Raw genomic sequence first — 17454 nt, forward strand, 5'->3', positions numbered from 1 at the left:
GTAGTAAATCATTTTGGTGGATCTACAGGGTTGTATACAAACTCAAATTACAAAGATAACAAAAACATTTGAAAGCCTAACGTTTTGCACTAGATTACATTTTGTGGCCTTTTAATGTCTAGACATAGGCGTTATGCTTCTGAGACAGAAACGCACACATGTAAAAGCACTCACACCTAGACCTCCTTCACCCACTAATGCCATACACAGGAAGTTGCACAACACCCATTTGAGCACTATACTGAGCGCACAAAAATCACATATTTAAACCTCAACTTAAACATTGCAAATTGTGCTTATTTGCATTAAATAATGATTTGCTGTCGTCCTGTATTTATATGCATTAAGAATGTATAATTCTGTTGGTGCACGCTAAGGGGACGAAGGACGACATAGTTAGGGAACTCTTCCTCATTTTACCAGAGGAAGTATGTGGCTATATGCGTTCTGTTTTCAGCAGACCAGCGCTCAGTTTAGATAAGCCTGCAGAGCAGTGCAGGCCACTCAGATCTCGACTGCTGTTACGGCTGGCCTTCGGTCGGAGACCGGGGCAATATTTCTTTACTCTAAACCACCTGCTTCTACTTTATTGAGAGCAGCCACCCAGAACCGAAGCTTTGCCCTCTGGAGGAAACATGGATATTTAACTGCTTAAAGTGAGAGGTAAGAAAACTAATTTATGTGCCTAGCATATTTCTGTTGGTGTGGAGTGGGAAATAAAAACAGTTTTGACATTTATAGGCTGTTTCACTGGAAAAAGAAAGAGTGTCAAGTGTTATCCATTGAGATTTATTTACCTACAGTAACCTCCCCCTGTAAATCATGTTTACAATAAAAATTAGTGAGCAATAAAGATCGTGCACATACCACTTCGATGTTTTTATGTCAAAATTCAGCATTCATTTTGAGGATGGTTAAAGGCCCATAGTGTAAAATGGCATTTTAAGTGACGAGTCTCAAGTAAACAGGTCAATCTACTGTATAGGAAAAAATGTGTGACTCACAACGTTTTGTTGCATTGTAGAAAAATGAGTTAAACGTTTTGTGGAAAATAGTGTTTGACCTGCTCTCTGCAGCTTCCCTGTTCTATATTTTGTCAGCGATAACACATTAGTTGAGAGGAAGTTGCCAAATTAAACCGGCTGTTGCATTAGGTGTTGGACTATCAAACTGAAAGCTCAAACTCTCCATTGTATTGATATATGCATTTAAAATTTCAGCATCTGTAGAGCTGCGGGCTCTATAACCTGCCATCATGGGCAATGTGATGAGGCAGGAAAAGTCGAACCCAGAGCCTAACAGCTTTGACACCATGTTTAAAGGTAAGTTATGGTTCTTCACCTGCTGTATACCTAAATGAGTCTTAATGTGAGTCTTTAACATAACTCCTATTGTTTACAGACTGCGACAGTCTTGTGGTTCTCGCTGATTATCCGTGTCGTGACATAAGTCAACCTATCTTTAAGATGGGGGACAGACTCAAAGGTCTTTCAGAGTAAGTGTTCTTTTAAAGAAATATAATGTGTTTCATGCCATCTAACAACAAACACCTGTAATATATAATACATCAGCACCTTGTGAAATGCATCTTTTTTTAAACATTCATGTGCATATACTTATAGTTTATGTACTATATACGCATACAATCTAGAAACATTTATTTTAATGTACAATTCAATGAATGCTTTACAGAGATGGTTGCTGGTGGAAAGTGCGTTCTCTTCAAACAGGAACTGAGAATTACATTCCAAGTAATCATGTGGCAAAGGTTTATCATGGGTAATTATGAACTGATTATCCTCACTTATCTACTGTATGTTTCATGGTGATCCCAGAAATTAATTTCCAAATGCAGAATATCATCTGGACAGAATACACTGAATGATCAATGACGCGAGACAATTTTGCAGCAAATCTTTCAGAACATTTAGATTATACAATTAATATTGTGCAACACTTTCTAAACTTTCTACTATTAAAAAGTTTGGGGTCAGTAAGATGTTTTCTAATGCTAGCCGAGGCTGCAATAATTTGATCCAAAATACAGTAAAACACTTATATTGTGAAATATTATTACAAATATTTAATTTTTCATATATTTGTATATAATATAAAATGTTATAATATGCTGATTTGGTGCTCAAGAAACATTTCTTATTATTATCAATGTTGAAAACAGTTGTGCTGCTTAATAGTTTTGTGGAAACCGTGATGCATTTGATTTTTTTGATTCTTTGATGAATAAAAAGTTCAAAAGAACAGCATTTATTTGAAAAAGAAATATTTAGTAACTTTAGAAATGTCTTTACACAGTAAAACATTATATGATTAATAAGTTATGACAACATATGTTTACACATTGCTTTAACTCATCAAAAATAAGTTAAGCAAACTTTTTTATATAAATGATAAAAGATTCAACTCATTTTTAAAGTCAGTTTATGTAATTTAAGTTGAAAATACTTATATAGCCATTACTTTTTTCTTCTTCTTTTTTTTACAGTGTACTATCCATTTTGATTGATTTGCATAAATTAATGATTTAATTTGATGATTTAAAATGAATGCATCCTTGCTGAATAAAGTATTAATTTCTTAAAAAACAATAGTGAACACAAAACCTTTGAACGGTAGTGCACATATTTTGATTTAACTACACATTGTATGTAAACTGTGTGATATAAAACACTGATCTTAGTTCTGATATAGTAAGGACTAAAATAATCCATTTCTTTGTTGAATTGGGAAGTCACTATTTTCAATTGGTAACATAACTTCCTCTTTGTCATTTCTTGTTTCTAAAGATGGTTGTTTGAGGGGGTTAGCAGACAGAAGGCAGAAGAGCTTTTGTCATTGCCTGGCAACAGTGTCGGATCATTTCTAATTAGAGAAAGTCCGCAAGAGAGAGGTCAGTACCAGGAAGTGTCTTGCATGTATTCTAGTCCACAAGTTTATATTGCAGAAAGGTTTACACTCATACATATTTCGGGTGTCAGCGGACGTGCAAATGACACTGGCTGCTGTTTCCCTGCAGGTGTATATTCTCTCTCTGTGAGACACAGGGCCGTGAAGCACTATAAGATATTCCGTCTGACTAATAGCTGGTACTACATCTCACCACGGCTTACCTTCCAGTGTCTGGAGGACATGGTCAATCACTACTCTGGTGAGACAAAGCTCTCGTGCTCTGCTTGTAATGTAGAATGAATGGGTGTGTGATGCATTAACGCTGATGTGTTTTGGTCTCCCCTCAGACTCGTCGGATGGTATATGTTGTGTTCTCAGCGCCCCGTGTCTGGTTTTATCCAACCCTGCCCCGAGCTCAGCCCAGGATGCGCCACCTGTGGTGATGCGCCGTAACTTGGATTGGAAGAAAGTGAATAAGTATGTCTCTGTCTTTTTTAGATCATGCTAAGCATTTCCTCCACTTGCTGAGCTTGTGTGGAGCTTCAATGTGAGCTGGGAATGATTGGTGTGTGAATATGTCTCCACGTGACTAGGTCTCAGCTTATGAGCCCCCACGGACTGGATACTGTGGACAGCAAAGATAACATGATGAGCTACGGGGTGAGGAGCAGCATAGCCGCCTATCTGTCTTTAACTTCAATACCTGAGCCAGAGAACGCCTCAGGCCGCAAGAAGAAGAGCAAGTCTATCTATGTGATGCCTGATCACAGTAATATGAATTTAGATGAAAACTATTAGCTTATGACCACCATATGGTAACTGGTAATAGTTTTGCATCGGACTAGTCGAATCTTTCACATACATGTCCAGGTCACATTTCACCCTAAAATCAAATTCCACAAAGAAAACCTATTTTAGGACTATATGATTGTGTGTGTGTGTGTGTGTGTGTGTGTGTGTGTGTGTGTGTGTGTGTGTGTGTGTGTGTGTGTGTGTGTGTGTGTGTGTGTGTGTGTGTGTGTGTGTGTGTGTGTGTGTGTGTGTGTGTGTGTGCGTGCGTGCGTGTGTGATAATTTCCATGAAATTTAGTTTGGATGTTGAACTTTTTTCTTAATATTCCAATTATTCTCAGTGATTGAGTCATTAGATTCTTATAAATATAACATAACTTTTTAAATATATAAAAGCTCATTGTCAGATAATGACAATACAATATATACAACTGTGATATATAAATATTGATATTACCATTTAAATTCAAATTGTGTTGAAATGAAAAATGTCTCAGAAATCCTTAAAAAGGACAATATCATTTATTTATTTTAATTTTGGGGTGACAATGACCTACACATCCTCCTGATGGGTGTTTGTGAGATTTATCCTATCGCAATTTCAACGTTTCAACTTCACTATTAAAGTTAATCAAGAAAAATGCACACTACCTTTTTCCCTGATTTACTTTTTTTCACCTACAGTGACATTTTTAGGAGATGTGCATGCTTCTTTTTATTTGTACTTTTGAACTTAACTATTAAGCACAATGTTTTGTTCCTTATAAACACTGAAGCCAAAACATATATGTTATTGAATAATGCAGCAAACGAATGTTCTGGAAACAAGATTATTGCAGTACTTGACTAGACGTTTTATGGATATTTGTGAGTGTTTGTAAATTTGTAAGCATTTAATGTACAAATGTCTTTATCAAAGAGCCACTGCTGTCTTTCATCAAACTAGTAGGTTTAATTAAAGGAATGAGGAAAGAGAAACTTTCTTTTATATTTTAATAAATATTTGCTTTTGCAATGTATTTTGTTTATTGCTCTTCAATATAAAAATAAAAATAAACCGTTTAATATTTTACATTTAAACTGCAGTGCAGAAACACATTGAGGCATATCCTCTATCCAAACAGCCACACAGACAAACTCTCAATCTCATAGCAATGTTTGGCTCATGTTGTTCATACAGTGCATTATTCTAATGGTAAACATATGGAGTGTTGTTAATTAGAGACTTTTATTCCTATCAAACATTCAGCTCATGCAACACAAGCAAGCCATAAAGAGAGCATGAAACAAATATATTACATGAAAGACTAATGATTGCACCAGCATTTTATCATCTAATGGCACATCTAATGAAGACGTATCTTTTTCGGCAGCACTTGAGCACTTGATCCAGTACTACTAACACTTTCTTATCTATTCAAAAAAAAAAAAAAATGTGTTGGATTGTACTGTGAGGGGTCATAGCACTTACATATGTTGTCCTACTGCTAGTTTAATTGCTTCTATTGTTTCTCATTTGTAAGTCGCTTTGGATAAAAGCGTCTGCTAAATGAATAAATGTAAATGTAAATTGTTGAAATTAATTCAGTAATTTGACATATGTGACATTTAGATAAAATGCATTAACATTTAATATGCAGCCCAAAATAGATTTTGCAATCAATTGTGACATTGTTTTCATAGCAATTAAGAATGTTTCCCCCAAAATGTTCATTACCAAAATGCTTCTGAACATTTTACTTTGAGTTTTTATTATTACTGTAATGCCGCACGCACGCACGCACGCACACACACACACACACACACACACTTTCTTTCACAAAATGTTTGTTTCAGTCAGACAGCCAAAACAGAGGATGGGTTGGGTCACACTGACAGAATGACAGAATGTGATGATCTAAATTAGCATTTTGTTTGTTTATGAGCTGAATCTGGGTAATTCCAGTATACAAACAAGTGGTTTTGCGTACTTTCTCCCAACATAATCAGAACCAACTTCCACCCAGAAACCAACACTACACCCTTGTGTTGTACAGCTCAACTTGTCTTATGGAAAGATCACAAGCTCTCGCATGGTCAACTAAACCAGTCCTAGAAAGCCACATGCACCTAAAAATAGCCTCGCTTCCGGTTTTATCAGATTGTACTTGCTTGGCTGAAGTATGAGTAAGCTTTTTCTGTGTTTTGCAACATATAGGTTTTATGAAAGCATATGGAGCTCTCATGGTAGTGCACACATGCTTGGTTTGATGTAAAAATGATGACAGGCTCTTTCTCCTGCTGTTACTCTCATGACATTGTAATTTACTGTGATCAATTCATCAGTTGGTGATCTCAACCGATGGGCTAAAATCATTGCCAGGCCCAAACTATAACCATTCAAAAGAATCAACTCAAAATCTGAAGTTTGACAATATAAAAGGCTCAACATGCATATAACATGTGTTAAACATTCCACGGCAAAGGTGGTATAAGATCAAAGGTGCAGATCAAAGGTAAATCTGAAACCATAATGCTCATATAATTGCCAATGAACACAAGGCCCGAAGGATTCATGTCTGAGATATTTCCCATAGCAAGCCAAAGAAAAACATGTTATCTTACAGTTAGGCTGCTGAAACATCAACTAAGGCTGGTTTAGCATTAGATATTGTCATAGTAGTCTTCAGGTTGGTAGAGCTGCTCCTGGACTTTGTTCCCGTAACTAGAGCTGGATCCCAAGGGCAGGTTTCCTTGGATGGATGTGGTAGATGAAGATAAAGACTGTAGTAACATCCCTAACATCTGTGTAATGATCTAACAGGTCTCAGGATCAAGCAAAACACCAGAAGCAGTATGTGGTGGTTTAAACCTTTGATTATAAAAACATGCACATGTCTGCTCTTCCTTTGACTGTGAATAAGAATAGAGGAGGTATGTGTTGAACTTTGTGCCATTTAATATAATATGTTTGATGTAATTTAGCCTCCAGCCCAGCTGTCTAAACCATAGGATGGGCATATTATGAGAAAAGAAAAAAGAAAAGGTTAGCTTACTCTTTAAAGGTTATTGGCCATGCTTTTTATGATAAAGGAGTTCTCAGAGTTTTAGGTGAAATTTGTCTAAAATATGATCAACTTTTAATTTTGGGAGATTTCAACGTGCAGGTCTGTTGTCCATCTAACTCACTGGCTAAAGATTTTATAGACTATATGACTTTTTAACCTCACACAACATCTACATGGACCTACTCATGATCATGGACATACCTTGGACTTTTGGCCTTTCTGTTGGGGTTGTTCAAATTCATAACTCAGCTCTCTCAGATCATAATGCCCATTACCAGTACTGTAACCATTCCTTGTGTCATTTGCAATGCATGTTCTCCAGTTCGCCAGGTTCAGAATTTAAACACAGCCACTGAGCAGTTAAATCATTTATTCTCTGGGTCTGACATTAACTTTACTCTTGATAGCACTTCCCTGCATCTGGATGTGAATGTTTCTTTTAACATTTTTAATTCTGTATATTCCTCTATCATAAATTCCATTGCTCCTATAAGGGTTAAGAGTGAACCCTGGCTCTATAGGAGAGCAGAGCGGAGTGGAAGAGGGAAGAATCTATTTAGCTGATTTACTCAATAAAGTACAGTGGTGGTAATTCTAAAGTTATATTCAATTTTATCTCAGTGATTAATCCAATTGTTACATCTGATCTGTCAGCTATTGTGTGTGATGATCTGTTTGTTGACTTTTTGTTCAGATAATTGATATCAGGTTGCATATTGAAAGTGGTTTGTATGACCCATTGCTTACTTGTACCATTTCTGTATCTTCACATCAATTTATCTACTGCTGAGATAGCTGGCCAGTTGAAACCTACACATTGCTGCAATGTTATTCCATCAAGATTAGTTAAGCAGACTTTCGATATCATTAGTCCAAGTCTATTGGTCTACTTTAATTAATAGAAGTTTTACAACAGCAGTAGTTCCAATGCGTTTTAGGCATGCTATTGTACAGCCCCTTATGAAAAGTATTTTATCTAATTACTGGCCTATTTCAAATTACAAAATACAAAATTTTATCTAAAATCCTAGAAAATGTCGCTTTAAATGATTAGTTCACTTTCAAATTAAAATTAGCACATGATTTACTCACCCTCAACCCACGAGGTGTATATGACTTTCTTCTTTCAGACGAATACAATCGGAGTTATATTAAAAAATATCCTGGCTCTTCCAAGTTTTATAATGGCAGTGGATTGCAACCAACAGATTGAAGCTCAAAAACGTGCATCCATCCATTGTAAACAAACTCCAAATGGCTCCAGAGGTTTAATGAATATTTTTCTTGTACAAACTAATCGTTTCACTTCAGAAGGCCTTTATTCTAACCCCCCGGAGCCGTTTGGAGTTTGTTTACGATGGATGGATGCACGTTTTTGAGGGGTTAAAGCAAATCACAATACAGAAACGGCCTTGTTGAAAGTTTTAAAGGAAATTTAGATAGCAATATATCATTTATTGATCACAATATTCTTGTCTCCCGCCTTCCTTCTTAAGTCCTTCACTTTTAATAGGACTTTCTCAGTTAATTTTGGTCAACATTGTTCTAAAACGGCCCCATTGTTTAGTGGGGTTCCACAAGGAACTATTCTTGGCCCAATCCTGTTTTCATTGCTAGGTTTTGTATTTCATAAGCATGGAGTATCTTTTCATTGTTAAGCAGATGACACTCAAGTGTACCTTTATGGAAACAAGATAAGAGTTCAGTTGAGTCATTATAAGTGTGTACACAAAGTTAAATCGCGGGGTAGAGAATATTTGTGTACAGTTTGATTCTCTGAAATTTGATAGATTAATGGTCAAATCCCAAAAAAGTTTTTTTTTATTTCTGACATCAATTGCAAAGGTTAAATCGTTTGTGTCTTTTTGTGATTTTGAAAATATTATTTATACAGTAGGGTGTTAGCCAATCATTGTCAAATCATCTTCAACTGGTGCAGAACGCTGCTGCCAGACTTTTGACAGGTACTCGTAAGAAACAGCATGTGACGTTTCTTTTAGCCTCTACATTGGTTGGCAATTCAATTGATTTCATGGTTGAATCTTGTATATAAAGCATTACATAACTTGGCACCAGGTCAGAAAGTCAGTTGACTTTAGACATATCTAGGACAAGATTGAAATTAAGTTGTGACCTGGTATTTGCAGTGTGGGCTTCGAAGCTCTGGGCTATTTTAAATTAAATATGAAATTACATTTACTTGCATTAGCATTTGGTTTAACAGGTTAATAACTGCTAACTGCTTCTGTCTGTCATTGTGTGTGTCATGGTGTTATTAATTATATTACGTTATGTCATGGTGCATGCAATGTTGTAATTGTTTGTAATATTTTAATTGTACTTCATAAATAAACAAACAGAAACAGACAGGATCTCTTTTACACATATCGAATAAAGCTGAAGTGTGTATTTTTCATGTTAAAATATCTTAAATCTTAGACAGGTAAGGCAGGTCACAATAAAGATTTGACAAATTAGGAGAACAACTTGAACATATGGGTGCGATAATTGGAAGTTATATTTACATGCATGTTTTTGCGTGAACATTCACACTCAAGCCTGTGTCTATTTGCCTCTGAAAGAGACAATAATGCTCAGTCAACACATGCATCACATCAAACAGTCAATCTTTTTCTGGAAAGCTACAAATACGTGTCTGTCTTGCAACACTTTAAAAAAAAGTATCATGGATATTGCTACAGACACTGTCATGTCTTACTTCTGCGAGTAATAATCACAAAAATCATAGAAACTACAGTCTGTTTAGAATAAACTTACAAGTATCTGTAATTAAATGATTCATATGTTTTAATATGAAATGTTAATTTAGATCCCGTGAAAGCAGAATGTGATCAGTGAAAGCATTTCCTATGGTGCTTCCATATAGTTGTCCAATTAATCTCAACTGTGGCATGACCTAACTGTACAGACATTTCCATTACACTCAAATTGCTTGCAGGTTTCATTCACTTAGTGTGAGGCAATAAACTAAGACTATATTGAACATTACAAAAACATGCTATTCTACAAATAAGCACAACTTAAATAGGGAAAAAGACCATTTTACTAGGAGCATTTTTCACTCCTTTTTCTGACGTAAATAAAGAGATATGATTTTTATTTTTAATGCATTTCCGCAACCATTTGTGCTTATTCAAATTCCAAGATAGGTAAATCAATGGAGGGCTTTCAGGGTTCAGTCTGAACTCGGAAGATTATATTCTGCCAGTCATATGTATGAGAGTTATGATTCTTCTCTAAAGAGAGCTTGTACTGAGAAGTATGCACTGGAAAGGCACATTTAAAGACTTTTCCTCCCGTTTGAGGAAGCAGATGTGTTCCAGATGTGCTCAGACAAAATCATAAATAAGTCTGAAACAAAAATGGGTGCATTGCTGTACTATACCAGCGCCTATACGGTATATATATACATATATATATATATATATATATGTATATATATATATATATATATATATATATAAATATGGGTAAGTTTGTATATATATATATATATATATATTTATATATATATATATACATACAAACTTACCCATATTTATAATGCATTACTGACACAAAGTTATTTTTCCGAAACAGATATTTCTATAAAATTAGAAATTTTAAATTAGAATAATTAAGAGTGATTTTGATTTTGCATTACATTTTGCATTTGTCTTGGGCAAATAATAACACGTTGGTGTTGGGAATCAACAACATTAATCAATTGTGCATGTTTTTTAAAGGGAGTTCAACCAAAATTGAAAATGTTGTCATTATGTACTCCTCCACGTCTTTACAAACTGATATGCTCATATTTTGTCTGTGATGAATAAATAATGCTCAGAATTTTGAGCAGATTTGTAATTTTTGGGTGAAGTACTCCTTTACGGCAATAATTTTTACTAAGCATCATGAGCTTGCAAACAGAGGTTGTCACTGCAGCCACGTATGCAAGTAAGTGATGCAGTGTTTATGGCAGGCAGGTGCGGATTCTGTTTGTGCCAACAATCTGTTCTTAATTCTCTCAGATTTGGCCTGTCATTCTGTTCAGTTTATCAACAGTGTTTCTGTCTCGACAGGAACTCAAACTTAAGGAAACGTCTCTCAAGTGTTTGGAAACATTACTCTAGTTCATGAAAGCTTCTGGAAATTTGAATACTTTAAACAAATTTGAAATATACCTATATGACATTTTTGTTATTTATTTGAGAGCTTGATTTATCATGTAATCAATATATAACAGACTCAATTGTCTTGACCTGTACAGTGGTATTTTAAATAATGGAAACTTTGTGGCATCTAAAACTTCAGGGCCAGAATAGGTCAGTATTTGTCTGTCTGATTATGAATTCCATATCTATGTCATAGATGTTTTCTTGCTTTGCATGCTTTTTTTTTTTTTTTTTTTAAGATAAAATCTAGTTTAGATGGACTGTGGTGTTCACTTCCTTTATGCATTTGTACTTGGTCTTAGGTTGGTAGAGTATAAATATCAGTGTCAATGCACTTTGCTTTTATTACTGTTTAAACATTGTGTACATTTTGGTACCTCTGGTCACTAGTTATGATGGAAGAACATGATATGAATCTAACATATGTTCCATCAATCATTTTAATAAAAAACTGAGTCTGTAAAATGCAGATTGTAATGACCTGATGTGATAAGAGCTTGATTTACCTCCACAGAGGTCGACATGAACACAGTAAATTCCCCAATTGCACTGATTAAATTTTTACCATCTTCAAAGAAAGTTTAAATGAAAATATTGTTATGAAACAACCTTAAGGCAGTAAGCCATGTAAAACTTGACTTTGGAAGTATCAGAGACAACTTTCCACATAAACCTTCACATTACTTATTTTCCAGTTGGCAATGCTATCATAACCGGAAACATGCAGACAAGACATTGGGACGGCTCTATTAGTTTCACATTGGATGAATAGATTCTGAAATATTTTCCATTGCCAATGCTTTCCACGAACAGTAATTTCCCTTTGAGATCTGCTAATCAATCAATCAACCAATCAAACAAACAAACAAACAAACAAACAAACAAACAAACAAACAAACAACAACAACAAACAAACAAACAAACATCTAGTTCACAAAACACAAGATGACATGTAAAATAAGTATAAGTAAAATGTCAGGAAAAATTTGTCTAGCCTAGCCTACATAAACTCTGTTTCTCAGGAAAATGGAAATCAAGCACAACCTGTAGGCTACTAGACTGAATGCATCAGCAAATAAAATAAGCAAGCCCATGTTTTAGGAAAACAGATTATTAAGAAGGGTAATTACAGCAGGCTATAAACACATCAGCATCTGAGTCTGTACTAGCTAATGCTGCCTTCACGTGCTATCTATCAGAAATGTCCTACTTCCCACTTCTGAAGTTGTGATTAGATTGTCGTAATGAAGTGCTTTGTTGTCGGAATTAAAGATCAGGAACCATGGACGACACCAGGTTTATTCTTGCCTATTAATTGGGAAAATATTATCAAAGCCAAAATGATATTTAGCGTCACATATTCATTGACAACCATGTAAACATTCACCTCTCTGTCGTCAGGAACACCTCTGTTCACCTCTGTTGTCATTCAGGAATTTCGGTCAAATACAGGCTTTTTTTGTTGTTGTTGCTGTGTAGCCTATCTTGCTGTGTAAAGAATATCAGTCACTCACAGAAGCAATCGTTCTCCCCTCTGCAAAGTTTTTAAGTAAAGTAACTTGGGTATCAAAATGATCTCAGAACTTCCCAGTGGTAAATACGACTTGCGCGGTCATGTCCAAGTGTAACTTTTTTTTCTTTTCTTTTTTTAAAACAATAATTCTGGCATGTGAAAGCAGCATCCATTTTGGATATCCAAAACTAAGTCCAGTTTGTTGTCATTAGAAATAGCCTAATTCCGTATACAGGGGATAGTGAGGAAAAAATATAAAGACTTTTAGCCAACATATTTGTGCAATAATTTTGGGTTTAGGCCTATAACTTTTTCTTTGACCGATATGACAGATGTTTTCGATGTCCTCGGACATTTACTGACACCTAGTGGCATGGATACAGTAACACACAAACCGTTTTCTGTTACAAATCTAAACGTAGAAATGCACGATTGGACTAAATCTTTTATATACTGTTTATGGACTAAATGAACTCTCTCTTCTCTCCACCTATAGCTGGTGTGTGGTGAGCGCACTGGCTGCCGTTGCATCATTCGTGGATGCTGCACACTGGTGGTGGTTGAGGAGAGACTCCTAATATGATTGTTAAGTGCTTTGGGCGTACAGTAGTATATGAAAAGCGCTATATAAATGCATAATTAATTAATATTATTAATTTATATTTAAAATTTACCAAGTCACCAAATCAATTACAGTAGCCTATTCTATTTTAAAAAAGTATTATTTTTTCTAATCATCAAATCGATCAGAGGTTAAGAACTGGGCACTACACTTAAATAAAAGTTTGTTGCGTATTACATATGCTTGCATGAATATTTTTAAATGTCTGCATGATTGCATCCAACACATTTCCTTTGTGGTGATGCGACAGTAATAGCACTGCATCACCAGTAGATGGAGCTAGATATGTTATTAGCTGAGCAGTGGTTCTCAAATCAATCTACATGCATTTCATAACCTGATGGTGTTTCATAACTTCCATCTCTGTTATTTTATACCAACGACCCTGCCAGCTGCAGTATAGAAATGTCTCCACAGACAATAAAATAAATAAAATTTTACAAAGCACACAAGACGATTCTAAATCTTATCTATCTGTTGTGATTTGAAACTATCTTATGGTAGTGTCTGTCTGTCTAGAAATTCTCTTTGGTGCAGATGTGCTTTAAATACTTTAAAGGGAAAGAAGATTATAACTGAGCCCTCTGGTTATGAAGATCCTACAGTCGTGCAATAAACCTGTCACGTCCTATTTTACAAAGAAACATTACACCTAACAAGGATCTAATAAATGACCATGTTTTATGCAGATCCATATAAACTGTCTAAGATGTGTAAATTAAGTTTGGTTGCACTTCATAGATTCATTTATTGACCCGATGTAAAAGGCGTCTCACTTCCTGTCTGAGCTTAGCTCGGCTGTCAGACACGGGACGATCCAGAAAGGGCTGCCAGACATCAATTGCAAAGGCTCTGTGACAGTTTTGTCAGAAATGGTTTCCCGCTGACTGCTTGACAAGATCATGAACAATAAGCTATGGTTGATTCTGAACCTTTGAGACGAGATGATTAATGACAACAGGCCAAGCGAGGGCTGAGCTGGAGTTCTGAAATATGCGTGCTCTGACTCTTCAGTATCAAACACCTTAAGTGAAAACCACTCTCTGCTTCATGTCATGAAGATTTCTTGGCTTCTGAAATGAGGAACCTGCACAGAATTTGTTTCAGTCAATAAGGATTATGAAGTATAATCCCTGTGAGAATGTAGAGATTTATAATTGATTAACTGAAGAGGGAAATTGGCAACAGATAAAGGAACTTTTAAAGATCTTAGGCTGGAAGGATAGAGACCTTATTAAACCTGAAATTGCAGGTTTAAGAAAATAAATAAAAATAATGTTAAAAGTTATTTATACAACACAAACAATATTTATATTTTATTATATTCATTATTATATTATCAGTATAATCTAATACATTTTAATAGGTATTTTGGTTGTTCTTGTTAATTATGATTCTGTCTGACATCAATTTGACCTCTTGGGGTCAAAAGGTTATCTTCAGTACATTCAGATCATTCATTATCTTCAGATCATTTTTCTTCTGGCTGTTATTGAAATACTTTAGGTTACAAGCTTGCGCAACCTGGTGTGAAGCATTTTTACAATGGAATGCTAGAAACGTTCCTTGCGTTCCCGAACATTCTGGAGTTAAAATAATCATCCAGCATCTTAATTTGTCACAAGCATAGTGCACACATCATTTACCTGTCTCTCACTTTCATATATGTTTTCTTCCTTTGTCACAAAACCACATGATTTCTCCTGCTTCAGAGACAGTAGTGTAATTATCTTTATGGCCCAGATGGGTGAGCAAATATGTGAGGTCAAACTCCATACACAGTCCCTCCAGCACACACACACGCACACACACACACACACACACACACACACACGCACACGCGCATACACACACATTTTTGTTTTTGTCTTGGATTGAACGGGTAACTGAGCACCCAGAGGAAACACGCAAACCCACAAAGTTCTGTTATAATCAATGAAGCTTTCACTGCACAATGAATCTCTTATTTACATTGTGTCTACGGTTTGTTTATTATAATGAGAGGATTCACAAGCGTTCAAAACTCAGCACTGAACAAAGATTTCAGCGTTTTGAGTGGTGAATGGATTCTGAACTTAAACACCTCTGATTGGCCACTGCGTTCAAGAAATCAACAGATATGTATGTGATTGGCTACAAGTGATCAACGCTGCAAAAACACTTTGTAAATAGAAACTTTTGACGTTCTCCATGAGCGCAAACACAAATACGCACTTGAGCGTTTGCCAAATATGTTTAGCAAAATCAGATGGCCCCCTGATTCCCTGGGGCCCTAAGCAGCCGCTTACTTCACTTATTGGTTAAGGTTACCCCTGATTATGTCCCATTAGAAATGTGAAACAAAAAAAAGAGCTTACAGCAGCAAGGTTCTTTCTGACGCCCGAGGGTTAAATAAATGTAAGGTTTTATGCTGACACTGCTAAGGCGAGCCACTCATCTTCCAGACTGAGAAGGCCTTAAGACATTTGCATTAACCAACATTAGTCAAAACACTTCATCAGGGTGGGTTTTCTTTACTGCAGTATAAGCAGTTTACATTCACTTAAGTTTTTGAATATCAGATTGTCTGCCAGCAATGAACCACAAATGACAGGTATTGTAATCAGTTTGACTAAGGCGCAAAGAAGGGCTTAGAGATTCACTTTGGATCTGACACTCTGCTAGAATGCAGATCCATGTTTCCAGGGTGATGAATGTGCTCACTTTGCACTTTCCTTTCTCTGTCCTAAGTCCCTTCATTTATGATGTCTACATTCTGTACATTGCCTCGTCTTGTGGCACTGAGCAACACAGGGAGCTCTGGAGGGAGAAAATGCTGTCAGCATTTCTAAAAAGAGTGAAGGAAGTGCAGAAAAAAAGCAGTCTGTTATACTAAAGATGCATGCTCAAGTACAATAGGCTCAGCAATGAGCAAATGTCTGGGGAAAGATTTTAAAGTCTGCATGGAAATTCACCCTATTTTCTAAATGCATCTTTTTTTGTGGTCGATTCATCCATGAACATGTTTTATTTGTTATTTGGTTTGATCATAAAAATATGAATATTCAGTAATCCAGTAAAACGTCAGACTTCTCCCTGATGTAAAGTTGGATTCCCCAATTATTTAGTCCTTTCTCACAATCGGCTGCAAGCTCGCATTCAGATATGCCTCCAATCAATCAACAAATTATTTATATTGTTCTATTTTGTTTTTTGATAATTCGTTTCACTCAGATGTACATCATAATATGGAATAAAATATCTGTTTCTATGTTTTAAATACAAATTGAATGGTAAATACGTATAGAAAAGAATTGAGTTTACTGTAATGTAACAAAATGTCAAAAAAATTAATGTTTTCTGACAGGTTTCGATCTGCCATTGGTTGGTCAAGCATTTGGTTGGTACACGTTTGGGGGGAATCCGCCTTTTGAAGTTTTGCTTGCGTCTCTTTTTTTATAATGCAAAATTTAAGTAGAGAAATATAACCCTACAAAATTCTGAGAGAGAGAGAGAGAGAGAGAGAGAGAGAGAGAGAGAGAGAGAGAAAACAAATTTCCTGAATAATGTATCCAATTTCACTGTAACACATTTTCAGTCTTTATCAGATACCATGAAGTGCATTGCGGTAATATGCAAACCTGAAGAAAACATGATCAGATCAATTTTGAATTTTAAGCACCGGAGAAAACGTTGACATTGTTGTCAGCTTTCAAGCCAAGAGTTTGCACAGTGGTGGACCTCAGTACTTGCGCTGGATAAAGACAAACCACATTTGAGGCCCACAGTCCCCGTGTGGTTCAGTAGCAGAGTTTATTTGGCCACTGCTCTAGCTGCACTGGTTTGAGGAAGTGTTCTCATGTCACCTGATACTCATGACTCAGAGGAAACACACACATCCCTGGAAGCTTGAATTACTGCCTTACACTTAAACAAAGCTGTTACTTATGCAAGAAGATGACACAAACAGCTCAAATCACACATTTCAGGAACATTCATGGATTGAGGCATGAGTTCAAAAGAAGATATAGTGAAAAGCGTTTTTTTGTCCATACAGTGAAAGTCAATGGGGTCCAAAACAACACAATGGACCACAATGTCTTTCTGTATGGACAAAAACAGTCAAAATCTTCTTCAAATCTTCTTTTTTGTGTTTCACAGGAGAAAGAAGGCCGTGATAACAGAATTCCCGTTTCTGGGTGAACCGTCCCGTTTAATAACCTTTCAATACCTGAAGTAACTTTGCAGTTAATCTCCTGAGAAGTAGGTCAGTCTCAGGGGGAATCACTTTCTAACCACACATCTAGGCTTTCACAGCTTTTGTGAATAGACTGTCCTGCTTAAAACATAATGTACATCCCAACCTTTTAAAAAATATGTTGGCAGAAGAGTTTTACAGGCCATTGCAAACAGTTGAGAA

The 17454-nt window shown here is 35.9% G+C and overlaps 1 protein-coding gene across 1 annotated transcript; it reads left to right on the forward strand.

Annotated features, from left to right (window-relative positions):
• The first annotated feature begins 216 nt into the window (after window positions 1-216).
• Window positions 217-4787, forward strand: sla1a (Src like adaptor 1a). Its single transcript, XM_079590606.1, has 8 exons — window positions 217-663; window positions 1221-1322; window positions 1402-1495; window positions 1693-1779; window positions 2805-2908; window positions 3035-3166; window positions 3255-3384; window positions 3501-4787. Exons 2-8 carry the CDS (start codon window positions 1256-1258, stop codon window positions 3703-3705), a joined length of 819 nt encoding a protein of 272 aa, XP_079446732.1. The 5' UTR covers window positions 217-663; window positions 1221-1255; the 3' UTR covers window positions 3706-4787.
• The last annotated feature ends 12667 nt before the right edge of the window (window positions 4788-17454 follow it).

The sequence above is a fragment of the Phoxinus phoxinus genome, assembly GCF_949152265.1.
Source record: "Phoxinus phoxinus genome assembly, chromosome: 19".
Taxonomy (NCBI): Eukaryota; Metazoa; Chordata; class Actinopteri; order Cypriniformes; family Leuciscidae; genus Phoxinus; species Phoxinus phoxinus.

What these genes read in the sequence shown, in the direction of transcription:
- sla1a (XM_079590606.1), top strand. Translation starts at nt 1,256, where the DNA reads ATGGGCAATGTGATGAGGCAGGAAAAGTCGAACCCAGAGCCTAACAGC. An exon ending in GTGGCAAAGGTTTATCATGG is followed by an intron (nt 1,780 to 2,804) that starts GTAATTATGAAC and finishes TTGTTTCTAAAG; the next exon opens with ATGGTTGTTTGAGGGGGTTA. An exon ending in CATGGTCAATCACTACTCTG is followed by an intron (nt 3,167 to 3,254) that starts GTGAGACAAAGC and finishes GTCTCCCCTCAG; the next exon opens with ACTCGTCGGATGGTATATGT.